This window comes from Leguminivora glycinivorella, chromosome 8, assembly GCF_023078275.1.
Source record: "Leguminivora glycinivorella isolate SPB_JAAS2020 chromosome 8, LegGlyc_1.1, whole genome shotgun sequence".
NCBI lineage: Eukaryota > Metazoa > Arthropoda > Insecta > Lepidoptera > Tortricidae > Leguminivora > Leguminivora glycinivorella.
Genome location: NC_062978.1, coordinates 8534901 through 8557081, shown reverse-complemented (window position 1 = coordinate 8557081; position 22181 = coordinate 8534901). Strand labels below are relative to the sequence as shown.

General features: G+C 38.4%; 2 protein-coding genes across 3 annotated transcripts; both read right to left on the bottom strand.

The window, feature by feature from the left end:
• Window positions 1-1884: 1884 nt before the first annotated feature.
• Window positions 1885-3652, bottom strand: LOC125229067 (RING-box protein 1A). The gene is made up of 5 exons (XM_048133844.1): window positions 3452-3652; window positions 3338-3365; window positions 3141-3262; window positions 2498-2583; window positions 1885-2081 (listed from the first exon to the last, which is right to left on the bottom strand). The coding sequence occupies exons 1-5, from the start codon at window positions 3542-3544 to the stop codon at window positions 2069-2071; spliced, it is 342 nt and encodes a 113-aa protein (XP_047989801.1). The 5' UTR covers window positions 3545-3652; the 3' UTR covers window positions 1885-2068.
• A 481-nt stretch (window positions 3653-4133) lies between these two features.
• Window positions 4134-16063, bottom strand: LOC125228744 (proton channel OtopLc-like). 2 transcript variants are annotated; one of them, XM_048133410.1, is made up of 10 exons: window positions 15812-16063; window positions 13697-13810; window positions 13122-13239; window positions 11953-12040; window positions 9787-9995; window positions 7492-7917; window positions 6878-7093; window positions 6451-6674; window positions 5611-5806; window positions 4134-4341 (listed from the first exon to the last, which is right to left on the bottom strand). In XM_048133410.1, the coding sequence occupies exons 1-10, from the start codon at window positions 15901-15903 to the stop codon at window positions 4156-4158; spliced, it is 1869 nt and encodes a 622-aa protein (XP_047989367.1). In that variant the 5' UTR covers window positions 15904-16063; the 3' UTR covers window positions 4134-4155. The 2 variants fall into 2 exon arrangements, with proteins under 2 accessions (XP_047989367.1, XP_047989368.1); XM_048133411.1 differs by lacking the exon at window positions 15812-16063 and having other exon boundaries at window positions 13657-13764.
• Window positions 16064-22181: the final 6118 nt, after the last annotated feature.

Sequence of the window (22181 nt, the reverse complement as noted above, 5' to 3'; positions counted from 1 at the left end):
GAGGAATCTACCAATTAATAAATAAGTAGGTAACTTAACGCCTATACCTAGATAATACCGCCACTAATGTTTGTAAGTTAAGAGAAATGAGTGCTTCGAAATGAATATCGCATAGATGGCGCTGTGCTGCTCCGAACGTTATGCGAAAGGGCACATTTTTTAGATACCATTAACATTTTTTACTCAATTTGATAGCATACGTAATGCCTACTGGTGATGTTCATTTAATATCATTGTGCATGCTTATTTTATTACTTTATAGTTTAATTTGATTGTAATTTGTAATGCTTGTTCGGAAGACAGATCTCACATACCTAGGTAGAAATAACGATAACTATTTGGTAAGGAAAGACTATGATGTAAATCATGGTATACAAATATCGAACTTTCAAATACATAAGAGATTACTTATTTGATTTTTTTGCCAGACTGCTATTGCTATGAAGTAGCGAAGCAACGTGTACCTACCTTTATTTACTTGGTCAGAGAAAGTGAACAGCGCCCCCAAACGGTAAAACCAAAAATGACATACGTTTTCCGTGACATTTACCTTCGCAATAATGTAACGGATTCTAAAAAACTCATGGTAGACGCTCTTCTGCAAATTAAGATACAGGTTAGGTACTTGGATAAGGTGGTTTATAAAATATCTTCGTGCTGTGTACAAGTTGTAATGGCAAAGGGACTAAAGCAAGGAAATAGGTAATTCCTTTTTTAAGGAATGCCGTAAAAGAACAAATGTGTAATACTTGGCTAGAGCTCTAAACCACCCAAATGATGTTGCTGAATACATTATTTTTTAAACATACATTATGTTTTAGTTTTCCTACTCGAATAAGAATGCAATTACATAGTAGGCAAATATTTAGTTCAAATCAGAAATGGTGTAGATATAGAACAAAACATTTAAAATCTTTCCTACACAAAAATTACGAGTATAACGTGTATATATATCTATAATGAAATTCTTAGGTAGATGCACTGCCACATACTTGTAAATAGAAATGTGATAAAATACCTATACTAATACTAGCTATATACAGAAATACTTTTCAGCAAATAAGTCGAAGCCCACCCCATTCCCATCTATCTATATAGCAAGCCGGGTGGGGTGATTGGCAGAATGGGACTTAAGTTTGCAGCCATGACTTATAGCGTTTTGATCGATATTTCATTAAAATTCCTTCCACCCTGTCGCCATCCTGCTGTTCACGTCTTAACTTTGGATTTCAAATTCGGATGGCAAATTCGCACGCTGTTTAGAACGGAGCGATTTGCGTATTGTCATCAGTGTGACACGGCTGGCAATGAGAGTTCCGAAAAGATCGTAGTGACTAGTAACAAACCATGTAGCAGGGTATGGTCAATCAAAGTACTGTACCAGATAACTGTGGTAACGTTGTGACCTACGACCGACGGGACTTTTGTAGCCAGCCTCGTAATACTTGATAATTATATGCACAAGCAGCAAATTTGTTTTCTGGACTTTTAATTATCAGAGGATATAAAAATTGTAAATATAACTAACAATGAAGTTAAGTTGTATAATGAATTGTATTGACGTTATTTAAAATGTGATGATACCTAATTACCTACTTACATCAAAGTACAGTAGGAAAAAGTATTCAATAAATTCATAGTAAAATATTTAAGTGTAATTTATTATCCCCTGTAGTTATGTTTATCTAAAACTCTCATTTTAGTGTTAACATTGGTACATACAGGTAGCTATTTTGGTGCACTAATACCGTAAAAGCAGAATTGACTCTGTCTGAGGTGGTCCTTGCATAACTCCCAATGCCAGACTTCTATATTGTCAGGTCTTGCAAGCATACATATGAGTTATCTCTCCCTGACAGATGTTTTTAATGAAATAAACATTACTTAGTTTAATAATGTTTTTCAATTTTTATTACAAATAGAAATTAAAAGTTTACAAAATACCAAGAATTAATAATCAAAATATTGTAATATTAGTGAATTTATTGAATTCTTAATGAAATATTGACATTTTAAACCCAACATTATTACACATGGAGGTCTGTGGTTCTGGCCCACCAGCCGACATCTAATGTCCATATCTGGAACAAATAAGACACTGTGAGTAGGTAGCTACTGCTGAATTTCATCAATTTCATATTCAAACAATGGCAGAATGATAGTAGTGCTTAGCTTTGCAAAAGGTTTAACTTTATTGTTATATAACAGCCAGTGTGGGAGCACCATAATGTCAGTTAAGGTAAAATTGAAGTGGTAAAAAGATCTTTAAACCAAAAATAACACTCAAAAAACATTCATGCATAAGTAGACAGTAAAGTGAACTTTGATGTTTAAATATGTGATATAGGGTCCTTTTTAATCTATTTTTTCATGCATATAGACTCTTTTCTTATGGGAATTTGAATACATAGTTAAGGGACTCCATGAAGAAATAATTATATTCAAATGATTTCTATTACCCCAAATGTATGTCAAGACAAAGTTAAGAAAAACTTACTTTTGGAACTCCCATTCTCTGTTGTCCAGAGGGCAAACCTGCCGGGTCTTCAGCCAACGCGAAATACAGTGAAAGTGGAAGGCATGCTGAAAAAAACATTCAATTTATGTAATTTTAATTTAATTAAAATGAAATTACAATACTCATTGTCATACAAATTACTCTATTAACTAAATTATGATATATAGACTAAGCTGGTATACTACAGATCCATATTAATTCATGCTTTATATAAATAATATATCCCTTGTAGTGGTATGCCAGCTCCCAATTGATTATGTTTATAAAATTTGATATTTAAATAAAGAACATCAATATTCCAATTACTCACATTGCCTCATTGCAATATACTGCATTGCCTCTTGATGAGTTATTGTAATTTCTATTTCTAAGTTTGTGTTTTCTTTGACTCATATTGTTCATGTTACAGTCAGTAAGACTGAACTCAGTCTCTAAATTTTTTGTTGCAAGGGGCACAACCTGACCATAGCTTTGCTTTTACAGGCAGCATTGTGTGGAAATTGTCGCTTATTGCAAACCCAAATTGGAATGTAATAATTGATTTACTAATTATTGGTAAGTAATGTGGTTTGCATTGAATATATTAAATGGAACTAAATGTTAAAATGAAAATGATACTTACATTACAGACTCCCCAAGCTACTGTGCATTCTTCACTAGTGGCTGATGCCTGGTTGGCCTGACATTCTATGCATAGATCCATAATGTGATTGCGGCAGATAGCGCAGTTGTCCACCACGATATCTAAAACACAAAGACTTACACATTGGTATTACAGCATTTAAGGTTACGTGTTGGAATAAAAAATATTGTACGCACCCCAAGCCCACAAGGCAACTGCATTCCACTGAAAGAGAAACAGACGTCGTTAGTGAAAACTTTGCCTTTAACAAAGTGACAAAGCCCAATTGGCACAATGATACTGCGATTTACCTTTTTGACTTCGAAACGCTTTTTGTCGCCTTTGCCACTACTGGACGAAGCCATTTCTACTTCCTCTTCATCGACATCCATTGCAGAAGCCATTTTATTTTACAAATACCTTAGTGACTTTGAAATAATGAATAAAAACTGAACAACAATTTGTGTTTGACGGCGGTAGGGTTGACTTGCTAGGTTGTTTGAGGTTTGCTTTTCGTTCGGTTTCGATACCACAGATAAAGATTGACAAGAATGACGTACTTGACTTGACCCTGTTTAAGCCAAGTTTTAAAACGCGCGGTGATGTGACACCAGTGTGACATAAATTAATACGGGACAGTCACGAGATGGCGCTGGTGAAGCTTCCTTATTCGTTGCCGTTGATGAATTTACGAATTTTCGACTTTCGATTTTTCTTTTCGATTTTGGGGCGGTGGCTGTTATTATTATAGGTAAGTACGCAATATTATTACGCAACACTATTTCTAAACAATTTTCTAAATTAAATTAAGTTGTAGATCGTGTCACTTGGGCGAGCAAAATTACATAATTATAGGCTTTTCTAGATCTACAACCCTTTGTCCGATCTAGCTCATGATTTTAAATCTTTCTTAACTTGCTTGTTCGATAAGGAAGGCAAATAGGATTAGGTAATGAGGTAGGATGGAGGTAGGTACAAAAGTAAACCAACAAAGTCGTGTACTTAATGATTTATTCTATGCTATGTGATATGTCTTCAATTCAACTTGATCAAACTCGGCATCGCGCAGTTCTTTTTTTCTCTTGTAAGAGTTTTTCCATATCTCATAAAAGCAGACAGTGGCTTGAAACCTGTAGCACACGAGAAGTGGCACCGAAACGTGGGTGATCAAGGTCCATGCCCACACTCCGTAAAACTCCATCTGAAAATAAAACTACGTCATCCATAAAATGAATCTTAAAAGTAGGCAATGTACACACAATACCTACAACAACCCATCAATTCATTGTAACCCCTTTTTTAGGGTTCCGTAGTCAACTAGGAACCCTTAGTACGTTTTCACATTATCCGATCCGATATCGGATGTCGGAAGTATTTCAATAGAAAAAATCCAAGATGGCGCCTATAATGTATGGGATATCGGTCCGACATCCGATATCGGATCGGATAATGTGAAAACGCACTTATAGTTTCGCCATGTCTGTCCGTCCGTCCGCGGATAATCTCAGTGACCGTTAGCACTAGAAAGCTGAAATTTGGTACCAATATGTATATGAACTACGCCGACAAAGTGGTAAAATAAAAAGTAGAAGAAATGTATTGTTGGGGTAACCCCCCGACATGTAAAGTGGGGACTGATTTTTTTTTCCATTCCAACCCCAACGTGTGATATATTGTTGGATAAGTACTACATATTTAAAAATGAATAGGGGTTTACTAAAATCGTTTTTCGATAATATTAATATTTTCGAAAATAATCGCTCCTAAAGGAAAAAAAGTGTGTCCCGGGGCCTCTAACTTTTGAACCATATTGTTTAAAAAATATGAAAAAAATCACAAAAGTAGAACTTTATAAATAAAGACTTTCTAAGAAAAAAAAAAGTTGGTTTTTGAAAAAAATACGGGAAACTACGGAACCCTACACTGAGCGTGGCCCGACACGCTCTTAGCCGGCCTTTTTGGTGAAAAAAATAAGTGACCAAATTGGGATTAATTCATAACTGCAATGGAACTTTGTTCATGATTCCTTGATCAGCTTGATACCACAATAATTAAACGATGTAGCAGTTTATTTTCATACTAGCTTTTGCAGTCGGCTTCGCTCGCGTCACTCTCCATCCTTTCAACTATCTCCACTTAAAAAATCACGTCAATTCGTCGCTCCGTTTTGCCGTGAAAGACGGACAACCAAACAGACACACACTTTCCCATTTATAATATTAGTATGGTTTCATTATTAGTAGGTATTTATTGTGAAGGCTGGAAGAGACTCTGACGGGAGATTTGTTACTGACACTTGCAGTGAACTCAGACCCTGGCATTTGTCGCCTCATTCAGAGCGCGAAGTTTCCGACGAACAAGAATGTGACTAGGTGGCGACTGGTACGAGATGTGGATCACTGAGCGGAGAAGCGACAAGATCCTAGGGAGAATGAATCCTGCCAGTACTTGTTGACAGTAGTGAACCCACCTGCAGTGGATGGAACTCAGCCCTAGCGTTCTTCACGCGGTTGAGCAGCCAAAGCGCAAAGTTGCCAACAAGTAGGAAGGTGACGAGCTGACGGCCTGCGCGCGCGCCTCCGTCCGCGCAGCGCCGCGACCACGCGTCCAGCACAAGCAGGGTCTGGCACGAGCTCTGGATCACCGCGCATAGGGGCGATAGGATTCTGAAACAGTGCAGTTTGTTGAGAATAAGATCACTTAAGCATCATTAGTGATCATTAATGACACCATTGGCAACAATTACAAACGTTTCTGCTTGTCAAATAAGTTGCATACTTCACTTACCTACTAGTAATTATGTTTATTCAAGAGTTAAAGGTTAGGTTTCGTAAAAGTAACGTAACTTTAAAACTTATACTAGACGAAGGGCAAGTACTTTTTCTGTAAATAGTAAATGCAGTACGGTGAGTATACAGATTTAATACGTTGAGCTCTTTCCGGCTGGAATTGAATCCGAGCCTCGCAATATGCAAATTAATTGATTTGTAGCGACGAGTGACGTGTCCAGTTCTATTTTCATGAAGGACGAAGGAGATTATAATCGAGCAATGCTTCTAAAATCTGAGTAAGATGTCGCTGCAATCGATCTTGTGACAAATATGACTTGTTCCGATTTATGTCGTAACGGCCATCGCACGCGAAATGTGTCTCTAAGAGTTACACTTTATACTTCCTTCCACAGCACAGCAGGTGACCTATGTACTAACAGCTGCAAAAGTGCATGGCGCATTTATCAATGAATTCATTCATATTTTCTAAATTCTTCAATGAGCTGCGCCTCTGGGCTATCGTAAATAATAAATTGTACCTGGTAGCCCTCCGACCTTCAGGGTATCGCTGTATAAGGAAGGCGGCCCCTATTATCTGGAACAGGTAGTAGAGGTAGACGCCGCACTGCGTGACTAGCAGCAGCGAGTGCTCGAGCGGCATGGCTGCGGCGGCGCGCCGCAGCGGCAGCGTCCGCATGCGTCGGATGCACGCCGCGGACCCCGCGCCCATTAGGAGGAATAGGATCGTCTCCCATACGTTGATCTGTTAATTAGGTATATTAATGAAAAAAAAAATCTTAATATGACAAAAGACCTAATTTCTTATTTGGGTTCGAAGATCAGTCAGATAAACTAGCAATCTGACTGATCTAGGCATAGTAAAAAGTGATTTCGCATTGAAAATCTGGTACACCGAGAAGTGTTTACTGGCGTTTCCTTAGCCGGAGTCCGGTAGTAAAACCATACCTGCAGTAACGCTATCTCCACATGCTTCCTATTCTGGAAGAGTCCGTTGAACAGCATGAGGCTGACGATGGTACCGGCCAGCACGGCCACGCCCATGAACAGCCCCTTGTGCGCGCTGCCGCAGTCCACAGAAAAATGGTTACTCGACTTCATGCGGAGGAGCGCTTGTTTAGGATCCCTGGGTGACGGGTTTGCTGAGCGCGTTGGAATTGCTTTCTGAAAAAAAAAATCGCTATTATCCGTGATCATGGTTGTCACGACAACTAAGACAAGGCAGCCTAAATATTATATTCAATTGTTTTATATTACTGTGGATGCTATTGCCGAAGATTACAGCTTTAACTCAAAATGTTCTCCCGTTGCAATTTTATTTTTCTAAAAACTACGAACGTGTCAAGTCAATAGATAGCATATTTCAGCAATGTAGTTTCAGTATGTACTCGTAAAAGAAGAAATCCATGACTAACGTTTCCGAGAAAATAGGATTGAAAACTGTGATGTATTACATCTGTACCCATTCCGTTCATTTTAAGTTAAATTATAAAAGCTCGATCCCCAACACATAAGTAATTGTACTGAATTCGTATAGCCTGCAATTATGTATTGGTACGTACCGATCCCGGCACTGTGCAGATGTCATTCCAAATGACAACAATGATTATAGAGCAGAGCAGGCTGTATTCCACACCGCATGGCCTCAAATACGGGTTCACGTTTCTTATCAATGGAGTAATCATATCAGAGACGTTACAGTGCCAAGTCTCATTCTTGATCGTAACGTTGTCGAATAATCCTAATGAACTTCTATTATTGTAATGTTGCTCAATGAAGGTAACGTTGTCTTGTCGGTCGACTATGACCAGTTTGGAGGGTCCGCTTATATTGGCGTATCGGAGGAGCGGCGGGCGGTCGTACGCGACGGCAATGATGTCGTCCCTCGTCTCCTGAATGACGATGTTCAGCCATTCACACACGTTCGTAGCGATTAAGTGCATTAGGCCGAACCTGTCCAACACTACGCCTCGCATTGGGTTCAGTATCTGCAATAAAAAGTTAAACGGCACTTAATGACAGGCTTTAGACAGGCGGAATATTTCTGATATTGTCTTCGCTAAATCGCTACACATGATTGGTAGGTACTCGTACATACTTGTAACTTGTCAACGGTATATTAATTTGATTACTAGGCAGCACTTCGATAATCGTTAATCCGTTACTTAAAAAGTTAACTTCGTTTATCGTTAAAGCGATACATTTCGGTAGATTTAACGGAAGTTAAAGTTAATCGATAATCCGTTAACACGTCATAAAAATAGGACTTCACTGTAGGTATTACGTATTTGTATTTACTAAGTATCCACCAAAAACCATTAAAACCTGTGACGCCAATCAGTAAAAAACCGAAATGTAATAATTACGGTCTCTTCGGGCTTTTACTGAGATTGAGATTTGAGACGACAACTCGATGCTGTGGGCCACGCCGGACTCTAACTCGATGCATCGGTTGTGCGATTTGTCTGTCATGCCTGACGATTGCACTCTATTCCCAGGTTAGTGATCGATCTAGCACGCCTAATAAGATTTAGAAGATCTCGAATAAGTGATACAAAGTCGCCAATTGGTCTTTAGACTGTTTATAACCGACGGATCTGCTTTTACCGATCAATCCTAGGTTTTGCCGTACTACGGGCTTTTTTAACGGACTCGATGAAATTTAACGGAAGTTAACGAATCCGTTAACATTTTTTAAAGTTAACTTAAAAGTTAATCCGTTAACCGAAATGTTAACTTCGTTAATTAACGATTAACGGATTAACGAGTTAATGCCCAGCTATGCTAGGCAGCAAGTAGTCAGGTACGATAGACAAATTTATACCTAATAATACGAGATGTGTTGACATAAATACTATAACTAAAATTGCGCAATAAATAAAATTGTAACAATGTTGGAACTTCCACCACTTTTCAGTAGGTACTTAACACGCTGTTTGACGTTTGTATTAGGCGTCCGTCAGTACACAGGCAGGTACAGAGTGTGCATAAAAAAACGTGGTTATCCCATTAGAGCATTATTTGTACGGATCGTACATAACAAAAAGAGTAAACAAGTTTCGGAGTTAAGCGACATTATGAGCATATGAAACGTACGAATATAATAAAACATACATACATACATACATACAATCACGCCTGTATCCCTGTATATAATAAAACGCAAATTGGAAACAACATGATCTCTACGGCAATGGCGAGCTGACCTCGACGCCTTTGATAAGAACTGGCGGAAGATGATGAGTCAAGTTTGGCAATTGTGGAAAGTCACCATCACCGATCACGGCGAGACGTGATCTAATAATTACATATATTCTAAAAGATCATCGAAAACGCATTGTTTGTCTGTAGTGGAGAAATTCGTAGGTTAAAGCCGATTCATATCTTTCTTCACCTCTCGGTGGAATCTTTTCTTTTCATAACGTGTCTACTTCTTTTCTTTTGTATGTTGGGATCCAACCTATCGATAGCAAGTCATTTGTATTTTTGTCTGTTTGTAAACTGGCTTTAAACGGAAACTTCCATTGGTGTAAGAGAATATGAAGACGGTCTGCGCGACCATGAACAGTATCCGCAGCGCCGGTTTGATCGCGACGATCAGCAGTCGGCAGTCCCATCCCAGGTCGAAGTACCCGCCGACCTGCAGGCTCGAGTATATACATAGAGCAAACGGAAAACATACGAGAGCTTACATCGGTGTAGGAGAATATGAAGACAGTCTGTGCGACCATGAACAGTATCCGCAGCGCCGGTTTGATCGCGACGATCAGCAGTCTGCAGTCCCCTCCCAGGTCAAAGTACCCGCCGACCTGCAGGCACGAGTATATAAAGCACACAGATAACAAATGTGAGCTTACATCGGTGTAGGAGAATATGAAAACAGTTTGCGCGACCATGAAGAGTATCCGCAGCGCCGGTTTGATTGCCACGATCAGCAGTCGGCAGTCTCCGCCCAGGTCGAAGTACCCGCCGATCTGCAGGCACGAGTAGATGATCGAGCCCACGGAGAACCCCGCCACGCCCATGTGCAAGTAGAAGCTGCCGTAGCGGGTGCGGACTGCATTCTCTGGTGACATGATTAAATAGGCATAAATGTACAAAGTATTTATTGCTATCTAAAAAAACCCTGGGAAGGGACGCGAAGGTACATTATAATGAAAATTCGTTACTTCCTGTATTTTCTTGACGAACGGCCAAAATTCTTAATATGTCTAGAAAATTCCTGACGGCTTTAAGCTCTATTCCATTCCCTAGCTCAAGCCTAGCTAGCCTAGTTAATATTTAAAGCCATGAATGGTAACCATGAATCTATTAACATACATTAGGTACATCGGCAGTATTTACAGTGGCATCCTAATTAACAAGTTCTATGCAACTAACTATAATGCGTCGCTGCGCGCCAATGCGCGCAGCGACGTAGACGCATTGATGATTTAATTTAATTATAAATTGCGAAATCGCGCGGCCCTGCCGCTGCCGGCAAATTGACACGATGGCAGATTCTAAACAGGGTCAACCCATCGTAAACGAGTTCCTCGCTTTTCTGCAAGAGAAAAATAAACTGCTGCAGGAAGGAGCGATGGATGCGGCGACTGCTGTTCAGATGTCTTCGCGCGCGTCGAAGTTCACCGTGGAAGACATCTGTGTAGCGAAGAAAGTATTGTGTGAGTTCCTTGGAATAGCCGGCACCCATGTACCTCACCGAAGAGGAGACGAAACTGGGAAGAAGAGCCTGGAGGACATAATGAAGATCCTCAAAGACTTCAACGACCGGATTCCGGAGTTTGTGGCGACGGATATCTCCAACATTTCGTCGTACAATCCGGACAACGTCGACGTCAGATGCTTGTTTAAGGAAATCGTGGCCCTAAGAACAAGTTTAGCCGAAATTAATACGAAGTTTGAAGCTAGCCTAATTACTATTTCTGAGTTACGTGAAGAAATAAAATGTTTGCGAATTGCCCCAACTCAGACAGCGGCTTCAAATTTCAAGTCTGATAATCGACCTGCTGACAAGTCGGTTTGTTTGCCTGTTGCCGGCGCAGTAAAATGTGTCGCACGCGCCGATCCGCCGCCCGCGCGCCCCCGCGCGTCCGGCCGCCACATGTCCCAACAAACTCGCGTCAGCGTGCATATGCTGACGTTGTCGGTGAGTCCGTCGCAACGAACCGGGTAAATGCACCTGTAAAGGTATCACGGGCTCCTATTGTGGAAAAGTCTGCCCGCACGAATGTGGATGAGGAGGGATTCACATTGGTGCAAAAGAAGAGCAAGGCGCGCAGGGCGCCTCGTAAGACTATGTGTGGCAATGCGGAACCAGTGAATTCAGGTCTACGGATTGCTACGCCGAGTAGGGCGCTCTACGTGTCGCGCTTGCACTACTCCGCCGGGGCTGATGAGGTGGTGGAGTACGTTCGCCAGAAGACTGGCTACACGCTGAGAGTGTTCCAGCTACAGTCGCGCCACTACGTGCACTTCAGTTCGTTTGTGTTGCGAGTGCCGCGGCCGCTGCAGGACACCAACGCGAGTGCAGACTTCTGGCCGAAGGGCGTGGTGTTTCGGCGGTTCCGGGGCAACCTGCCGAACCCTACGCCGTGTCAGACGACGCAACGGAGCCACGCTGTTACGTCGTCGCCTAAATAGAATATTGTTTTTTTTTTTTTTTGTCTGATTTTTACTGTTGTGCTATATTTATACCTATTGTTTTTATTTTTTAGTTTCACAGTGCTTTGGTTTTACTGTTATGCTGTGTAACTTATTTGAATAATAAATAAATAAATAAATAAATAAATAAATAAATAATCTTACATATACTTATCTACAACTATTAGGTATTTGCTTCTCAATATTTGCTTTATCTATTTTTTATCTATAGCATATTAAAGTCTCACAAACGATTCATATAGATATACCTACTTACAGAAGCAAGCTAGATACATTAAGTTCCGTGATTTTGTAATGGAATGGTGGCGATAAGTCAGTAGTAAGTTACAAAATTATTTTAGTGTTCAGTTTATGCTTACCATCGCTTTCCTTCTTTGCCATTTTCAGGTGAAAAAACGTGTATGCCAAAAAACACATGCTCACCACGTATAAATAAATTGTAAAAATCTGAAACCAAAATTGTCTATACAGATGTCTGTAGATGTACACTATTTTCAGTACCTACGAGTATTCTTTTTCATATTTACTACTATTAAGTTTTAAGAGATTATAAAGGATGTCCGTTAATCAATGGATAACCTTTTAACCACTAATAAAGCAGCCTTAGAGTGGTCCAGAAAATCGACCTTTACGTTTAGTGAAAATTTTCTGGTTTTAAGATATTCGCACTTTTCATATTTTTTCAAGGAAGTAAATAGGTGTTAATGCGGATGTCTCGGAAATCAGAGGACTAGACTGTTACGAGTAATTACCATACACCCTGTATAGGAGACATATGATATATGATATTTAATCTAAGCATTTAGTGAATTGTATTTTTAACCGCCTTCCAAATCTCAAGGGAAGGGGTTCTCAATTCGTCTGTATTTTTTTTTTTTTTTAATGTTTGTTCCTCGATATCTCCGTCGTTACTGGACCGATTTTGAAAAATTTTTTTTTGATTGAATGTATAAATATGCATACAGATTAGTCCCATTTTTCTCAGAACCCAGTTCTGATGATGGGATCCTGGAGAAATCGAGGGAACTCCTCAAATCTGAAAGGCATACATATGGTGATTTTTGTGTTTTTAAAGGAACAGCATGCATTTACGTATGGAACAGTGACATTTGGTGCAGTGGAACTCCTGATGATGGTCAGAATGGAACTCCTCAAATCTGAACGGCACACTTATAGTGACTTTGGTATTTTTATAAGAACAGCATGCACTTACGTCCAGAACAGTGACATTTGGTGCAGTGGAACTGCTGATGAAGAGTGAGCTCGCCCAAATCTGGTTAGAGTTCCGTTGTCCAGAACAGTGACATTTGATAACTGCTGATCATTCTCATCTGTAAGTACTTCAGAATGATCCAAATTTCAAAATTGGTTCAGAAATGACGGAGATATCGAATAACAAACATTAAAAAATATACAGAAGAATTGCTAACATAATCCAACATTTGAAAGTATTTATCACCAGAACCCCAAAGGAAGGCGGTTTTTTTTTCTTAAAAATTATGTTGTAATATTTTATCAGGATACTTACGTCAGAAGTAAAATTAGTGTAAAGCTCATTCTGTATAGTACTTGTAACAGGCAGCGCCACTCCTAAAACTATTAATAGTTTCGCATAAAATGCTGACAACACCACCGTCATTGATTCGCTAAAACAAAATGATATATTGTTTCAATTACTTAGTGAAATTATCTGACACAAATGCTAATGAATATTAGTCAGGAAAGCTTACCACTCGATTAATTAAATACGCATTGATACATTTAATACGCTGAATTACAAATTGCATTTGAAAATCATGGATTAACTATGTAATCCAAAATATTGCAAACGATGACTGAGTTATTATTTTGTGCCAAAGTTTTGCAGTGTGATTTAGTTGCTGTTCGATAATCGATGGATTATTAAAGATTATTCGCGCTGGGATAGGACAGGATGGGCCCGTGTCTTACTTTTATAAAAAAAAGTTACGCGACGCCAAGAGATCGCTGGAGCCTCTTATAGAGATAGACACATAGGCACGTCTCGTCCCGCCCCGTCCCGTCATCTATATAGGATGACTCACTTAGGGATTAGGGATAGACAGTGTTCTATAATCGCCTTACTCGCCATGCGAGAGCGGAGCCCGTTGCGGCCGCGAGGGCAGCGGGTCTACGCTGGAACTGCGGCTGCATGGCGGCACGACGCTCAGCCGTGGTAGCGAATGTGGCGGGTGTTCTCTGGAAACACACACACACATATAAACTTTACGGCTGTTTTCCCAAAAGGAGCAGGCAGATCTCATGAAACTGCTCAAGTTTCTATGTCACTCAGCAAATGAGGGGTTAAAGAAACAAAATTGTGATAATGTAGTGTCAGTTTGCCAGCCTATCACTCGTGTCGATTTATCGCCACTCGTTTTGAACTTCCTACGCATATATAGCCCATATGGCCAAAATGCTAAATTTGTGACAGGTCTTTAGCTTGTCGATGATAATCACTAATCGTTGTCTATGGACGCCGTAAACTCCACAGGTACTACAAGAGCAATGCCAGTTTCTTAAATCTCGTTATAATTTTACTACATTTTGTAACCAAATTAAAAACGTCCCATTGTAAATCTTCTAAGTCTTATTGTGCTTAACATATCGTGTTCCTAATTTGAGGTCCTAAATCGAGTTCCTATGCAATATGAATTTGTACCAATTTTGTAAATGCAGGGTGCTGCATTATGCTGATTATGAATATAAATCGGGTGTGAATGAAGTGGAGAGTAAATAGTTAAATACCTACCAAAATATCTACTCAACAAATATTTGTACTGGCCTTACATAGAATATTGTTTTACACAGTATATGTATATCATGTACATGTTGTTTGTTTATTGGTCTTTAATAGTAGACTGTGCCACTGGTACCGTGACCGCAGCAGCATCAATATTTATATTTAACCAGGCTTATTGAACATTGTACGATATATCTATTCGGAATATTTCAAGTATATTTATTCAGTGCAATGTTTGTGTGCATACATTTTGAATAGGTATGAGAGATGGGAGTACCATGTACCTATGAAAATTACAAAATCCAGAAAAGCGAAAATATTCGGGAAGGCCTATGCTGAAAAAAATAAAACAAGACCTTGTCAGTTTTAATTTTTAACTAAGTAGTTACCTAATGTTAAATATCATATTTTAGAATTAAGTAATCGCAGTCTTTTGTGATGCAATTTGCATTTATATGATGGTTAGGTAAATAAAGGCTACGTTTTATCTAAATTGCACCTTCGATGATAGTACCAAGACTAGGTACATGAACATTACTGTGATTTCATGCAGCTAATCCATTGTTGCATTTTATTTTTATGTGTTTGAGGATCTAATCGAAGTAATTGCTGCTCTATACATTATATTAAATCACCAACTTCACATACCTACTGAAGTAAAAGACATTTTCATCACACCAGCACTTTAAATGTGCTATTGCACGCAGGCGGAGCGTGAGTTATAGAAAAATCGTTCTCCCAAGGGAATAATGAAATTTCTTGTATCGTACTTAACTTTTTTTACATCTATTTACATATTTTTTACATTGCGAGTGTGATGAAAATAGTTATTTGTTATACAAGGGGGCAAAGTTGTATTTTAACGCCGAGTGTGGAATTGAAAAACGAGCAAGTGAAAGGATGCTATAGTTGAACCACGAGCGAAGCGAGTGGTTCGAGAATAGAATCCTGAACTTGCGAGTTTTTTAACACACGAGAAGTAAAATACATTTGCACCCGAGTGTAACACAAAACTTTTCCCCTCACTATAGCGAGCAAACTACAACGCAAAAAATGCGTTTACCACTGCTTCCAGTAGTTCCACAGGTGGTAAATCATCTTTATTACTAGATTCACCTACTTTTATCAATTTTAAAGTAATTAATTTGACTTTATTCAAGGTCAAATTACTTTACCCACTAGTGGATAAAATGCGTTTTTACCCGCTGGTATTAAAGGACAAAACACGTGTTTTCGAGCTAGTGAGGGGAAAACATATAAACTATAACTATCTACCTAGGTGAGTTATTAGGTAGTAACAGGTAGTAAATAACACTGTTTACACGCCGTCGTTCATTATGAGATGTTCGCAGCTTGCAATACAAATTATGCGAGGTCTGTCGATATAAAGTACCTAACGATGCTTAGTTTGTACCGCTTATCGTGTAATAGTGGTTTAATGAGGCTCTGCGACTCACCTTTCATCCTCAGGCACGGCCAGGAGCGGCTCAGACCTCTCCCGCCACTCCTTAGCTGCATTTTGATTGGTTTTCTCTTTATTTTTCGCCATGGACCGCCTGGCGCAGATTCAATTTTTATTGCATCCGGTTTTTCAGATCACGCGTCGTCTCTCGATTGAACCAATTAACAGGAATCGATTTTAATTACTTAGGGCTTAAACAGTGGCGCGGCATTGTTGGTTCTGCTAGCGCCTACACCTCACTGCTCGCTCTGCCGTGTGACTAATGCCTTGTACTAAATTGTAAAGTTACACGTATGTCAATAAGGAGTCATACTTTAACATGCTGCAGCTAAATGTGCGAAATTCAGAGGGTCATTACTGTTGAAAATGCTTTGCAATTAAAAATAAATTTCTCTGTCATTATCTGTATACGAACCAATTAGGTCTGGGTCTGACATGATAATTACTTAGTGGAATTGGATCGTTGTGTGTATGTATATTAAAGGTTCGTTATTTCATATTATCTAGATTTCATCAAACGCTTTATTATAATTTTAATATTGTATTGGTATACGTTATATTAGTGAGGATTAAGGGCACATTCTAATTAGGTAAAAATTATAATGATACCTACATCCGTTTTTGGTCTTTACATGGAAGGTTGGCCCATATAAATATGTAGTTATTTTCACTACACCAACTCGTAAAGACTTGTAGAGAGTGCAAAGTAATTTCACAAAAAAATTAACTTGTCCTGTGATGGTAGCTTTCACGGTTTTCATGGAAATATAAAAAAAAACTGAAATCAGGGATACAAAAGTGGGGGAAAGAGGGGAAACATTGACACCTAGGCGTGTTTCTACTTCCATATTTTCTTATAAACCTATAAGCTATATACATGCCAAGTTTCATGCTTTCTGCCAGACGGGACTGTACATCTGGTTAAGAACTCGTACTATAATACATTGATGATTTGATTTAGTTTGAAGTTTTATATTTTTGTCATGTTGGCGTGGTGAAAAATTTTGTTTCATTGACCAGAACTATATTTTAACTGACTAGAAGTTCTTAGTTAAAACATGTTCTCTCTGGAGCTAAGAGACGGCTCAGGCTGCGGCTAAAAGATGTTGTCCTTACTGGTAATTAGCGCGCTCGGTGTCACTTTCAGAAAGGCTCTCCTAACGAGTGCACGCGCCCGCCCCCGCTTCAGGTGCATCTTATATTTAATAGCAAGAATAAATAATTAACCCAGACAAGAATAAAATTTTAGTTTGTTAGCTTCCTTCCTTCTGACAGATGGTTAGTAGGTATTAGGTAATTCTCAGTAAGTAATTTTACGCATCAGCTAAACTGTTAGAATAACTGCATTTATTTTTATGTTCATGTATGATGCTTATTCAATAAACAATAATGCATTCATTCAATTATTTATAATCCTAAATGTCTCTTTTCGGTTTTGTTGTTCAATCCCGCCGGATTAACACTTATAGTGACTTATATCTTGCAGTCTACCATTCGCAAATCTACTTACACAAAAAGCTCAAATTAAGTATCTGTTTTCTCCAAAATATGCATAACCCCTCTTCATAAACGACAAAGAATTCGGTTCTACCATGTCTCTGAAAGCTCAAATTCAAACCGTGTATTTAAAGGCTGTTTTCATATGTCGGAACTAGCAATGCACGGACGAGAAGTTTCCAAAGTTTCAGAACATTCCTCATGAGAATTTTCGGTAACTTCTGAGAATGTTCTCGAGAACGAGAATTTATCAGAATACTCAGTAACTTCGTAGTTTATAAGTACCATAATTTCGTCAAACTCAGCAAGTCAAGACGTAGTCCCGTGGTAGTGCGCTGGCTTCGTATGCCGATGTTCTCAGGTTCGATCCTGACAGCGATTTTTTTGTTTTTATTTTGTTTGTTTTTATTTTGTATATATATTGACATGACCAAAAACAGGCATCAAGAAATAATAGTTCGGTACCTAATTTAAAAAAGTCAGGACTAAAACTGTGAAGTCTGAAAGTCGAAATGTTCCCTGAAGTATAGTGAGAATTTAAGCAACTTATTGGTAACTTATCACTTATCACCAAAATAGGTAACTGTAGTAGACAATATTATATGTATAATAACATATAGTTTTATATTATGCCCATTTAAACTTTATTTCAAGTATAATTATCTCGTTTAAACAATAAATTGCATGTTGCAGGAATGTTCTGCGAACATTCTCAAGAATGTTTCCGCTTTTTGGGAATGTTCTGCAATTTCTACATTACTAGATTCGGAACTGGGTGCTCGAACTATATTCCTCGACCTAGTCACAAGTTACTTACTTTAAAATTTATAAAAAAAAAGATAAAGAAAAGCAAATTTTATTTATTAATTTAAACTTTATTGCACAACTGAAAAAAATTATCGGGAACTCACAACACACCGTGTTTTTATTGAATTCCGTTAACTTTAAGGGAAGGTTCTTTAGATCAAATACAATTAATTTCTCTAAGAAACTAGCGTCTTAACCCTTACGGTTACCGAGTTATTAAAAATATATAAATAATCTCTGAACACGTGTGTGACAGCCTTTACCACTTCTTCATACGGTATTCTAAGAAGAACGACGTATTATTAAGCAATAATATAATTTATTGAAATTGATTTCCATAGAGTAATGTTATTTGTTTTGACATGTGCCGTCAATCACTTGACACTTAAGGGTCTCTCACACTGATTTAATTCATTTATTATGTCTGAAAACGATAAAACTTATTCTTTTGCGAATTTAACTGAAAGTGATATACAGGTTGGTTTCTGATAATTAACCTAACAACGTGTCGAATTACGGAAAACAAAAAAAACACGGTGTATATTCATATTCTTACCGGCTATGTCGTATTTTGCGTTCTAGGCTGGTACTAGGCTGCTTCAGGGGGTGGTAGTGGTGATGGGGCCCCTGGACATAGTGATGGTGGAGGATGTCATGAGCTAATGATGATTTACGTCTTGTTGCAAAGTAAATAGACTTATAGATAACCTAACCACAAAATTAAAATTTTGAAAAAACCCCCGACCGCGACATAGTACACCGATTTTCATGAAACATGGCTAAGAACACTCCCGACTAACTCAGCTTTCACACAAAAAAAACTAAATCTAAATTGGTTCATCAGTTCGGGAGCTACGGTGCCACAGACAGACACACACACAGACAGACAGACAAACGGACAGACAGACAGACAGACAGACAGACAGACAGACAGACAGACAGACAGACAGACAGACAGACACGTCAAACTTATAACACCCCTTCGTTTTTGCGTCGGGGGTTAAAAACAGAGCGGCACCATAAGGGTTCCTTTTGTACCTTTTTGGTACGAAACCCTAAAAAAACCTCTACAAAATACTTAGCAATGAATATCACGGTGGCAAGGGTCCACCGGTTGGTCATTTTTAGGGTTCCGTACCTCAAAACGGCAAAACGGAACCCTTATAGGATCACTCGCGTGTCTGTCTGTCCGTCTGTCACACCCATTTTCTCCGAAACTACCGAAGCGATTAACTTGAAATTTGGCACACATATGTAAACCTATGACCCTAAGACGGACATGTAATTAAAATTAAGAAAATTCAATTATAGGGGCCACTTTTGGGGGGTAAAAGTGAAAATTAAAAATCAAAGTTTCTAGAACTATATTGTGTTACATATCAAATGAAAGAACTTTTTATAAGTATTTCAAAAATATTTTTTTTAATAATTTTTAGTAAAGTAATTTTCAAGTAATTTAAGAAAATAGGCAAAAAATGACCATTCTCCCCCCCTTATCTCCGAAACTACTAAGCGTAAAATTAAAAAAAAATACACGAGATAGTTTTCAATATATAGATTACAGCAAAACCTATTAGAAATCTACAGTAAAGCGTAAGTCGGACTTAAAAGAAAAAAACTCAAATTACGAATTTAACTCACTGCCGCTGCAAAGACTTACCAAATCTCTTGAAATTGTGTGAGCGCGTTTGAATATTAGTATTACATAATTATAAACTCATTTCTGTTTCGTTTTGTTCAAAATATCGATTATTCGCAAAAATGACTTAAGTTCCTACTAAAAAGGAGGCGCTTAAGCCCTTCTTGTAGTGTACGGAACCCTTGCAACGCGAGTACACCTCGCACTTGGCCGGTTTTTCTTTATATATGACATTTATTTCAGAAAATAGTTGTTCATCAGTACTTTATTTCACCAAATAGGTACTTGTATTGTATACACTCTTTTATGTATTGTTTTTTTTTTTGGTTTAGAGATAAACCATAACATGCTAACGAAGAAGACAAATTGTATTACAAAACGTGAACGCAACATTGAATTTTCAACTTCATTTAATATCGCTTTTTTAATTGAATTGAAATTGAAATTATTTGTATTTCAGTGTTAAAGGCATATTTTAGTATTAATATTTTAACATGTTTTTAAAGCTACAATCTTAACAGAAGTCTTGGTAATTTAGTAAATAGTACTCACCATTCCAGATCTTCTTCGATGACGTCTTCCATTCCATACCTGCATTTTTCACATGCACTGCCGCATCATTTTATCGTAAACAAATTGGTCAAATTATCTCGGAACAAAAGACAGTCTAAGGAATTATCTGGCAGTATCTCAGAGGAAGGAGGTGCTTATCTCTAGGATTAGCATGACACCGATGACGTCCTCTCATGGTTAGGTACCTGTGTCTATTTACTGATGATACCGTGTGTTTTGGGGAAAATAGTCGCACTTCAGGATACGTAGCTAAATGCACAAACGCTTATGATATCGTAGCCATCTCTATCGCTGTTATAGTTTTTACTCTCTGTCGCTCAGTATTGGCGTGAAAGAGCCGATTGCGTATTGTTCGCTACGGATAATCAACGATGGTACGTTTGGCTAGGTGCAACGAATTAATCGATCTATTATTCAGTTCGAAGCGAACTAATTAGGCAGTCTAAGGGCCGGTTTTATCAAATCGTCTGTCACCGTTAAAGCGTTCGTCAAATTTTATTGTATGGGAAGTTCCATAGTCGTCTGCTGCGTGACGATGATGTGTCTTTCAAATGTGGTTGATGCAACTGGCCCTAATACGAATAAAATCTTCGTCTAAATCAGTTACAATCAATAAAGCTCTTGTAAACTTATTACGTCATTACACGGAAGTGGTACATAATGGAATGACTAGGGCTGTCGAGGCGAGTAAGTAAACAATTAGCCGGACGCCGTAGATTGCAACTGGATCGCGACAAAGGGCTGCGTTAATTGAGAAGGCACGGGCACGGCGCTGCGTGTAGTGCATGTGAGTACCTACAGAAGGCCCGAAAATTACACGCACTATATTAAAAATCACAATTTTACCACAAACGTTATAAATATAATTTTTAAGAAAATAATTTTTAAGAAAAAAAAACCGTCGCCTTTCGCGTTCTGGTGAAAGCTACTTGCGAATGTTGGATTATGTAGAAATGTGTAAGTATTTTTTAAAACTGCTTTTAATGCTTTAATTATTAGATGGCAACACAAATGAATATACGTATAACGTTAAGGTTTGAGGAGTTTCCTCAATTCCTCATGAATCCGATATATTATATTATAAGAAATCGAAGCTTGACAAACTTTGACTTGAAAACTCAATATGCTTAACAAACATAACTAAATAAATAAATGTCACTGTTCTGAACTTAAATGCATGCTTTTCTTACAAAAATACCAAAGTCACTATAAGCGTGCCGTTCAGATTTGAGGAGTTCCGTTCTGACCATCATCAGGAGTTCCACTGCACCAAATGTCACTGTTCTGGACGTAAGGGCATGCTGTTCTTATAAAAATACCAAAGTCACTATAAGCGTGCCGTTCAGATTTGAGGAGTTCCGTTCTGACCATCATCAGCTGTTCCATTGCACCAAATGTCACTGTTCCGTACGTAAATGCATGCTGTTCCTTTAAAAACACAAAAATCACCATATGTATGCCTTTCAGATTTGAGGAGTTCCCTCGATTTCTCCAGGATCCCATCATCAGAACTGGGTTCTGAGAAAAATGGGACCAATCTGTATGCATATACATTCAATCAAAAAAAAAAAATTCAAAATCGGTCCAGTAACGACGGAGATATCGAGGAACAAACATTAAAAAAAATAAAAAAAAACAAAAAAAAAATACAGACGAATTGAGAACCACCTTCCTTTGAGAGATTTGAGGCGGCGATTAAAAAGCCTTTTCATCAGCAGCTGGAACAAGCGTACTTTGCTGCTTGTAAACCAGTGATCAAAATAACGATTGGCTCACCAAGTGAGACAAAACGACCTCTGAGGTATTCAAATGAAGATATGAGTGCTTGAATGCACTTAGGTTGAAAAAT

Coding starts and splice junctions, on each gene's coding strand:
- LOC125228744 (XM_048133410.1), bottom strand. CDS start 15,903: ATGGCGAAAAATAAAGAGAAAACCAATCAAAATGCAGCTAAGGAGTGG. Junction 13,811..15,811: donor GCCGTGCCTGAGGATGAAAG/GTGAGTCGCAGA, acceptor GTGTGTTTCCAG/AGAACACCCGCCACATTCGC. Junction 13,240..13,696: donor GCTCCGCTCTCGCATGGCGA/GTAAGGCGATTA, acceptor ATTTTGTTTTAG/CGAATCAATGACGGTGGTGT.
- LOC125229067 (XM_048133844.1), bottom strand. CDS start 3,544: ATGGCTTCTGCAATGGATGTCGATGAAGAGGAAGTAGAAATGGCTTCG. Junction 3,366..3,451: donor AGCGTTTCGAAGTCAAAAAG/GTAAATCGCAGT, acceptor TTTCTCTTTCAG/TGGAATGCAGTTGCCTTGTG. Junction 2,584..3,140: donor TAGCTTGGGGAGTCTGTAAT/GTAAGTATCATT, acceptor TGTTTTTTTCAG/CATGCCTTCCACTTTCACTG.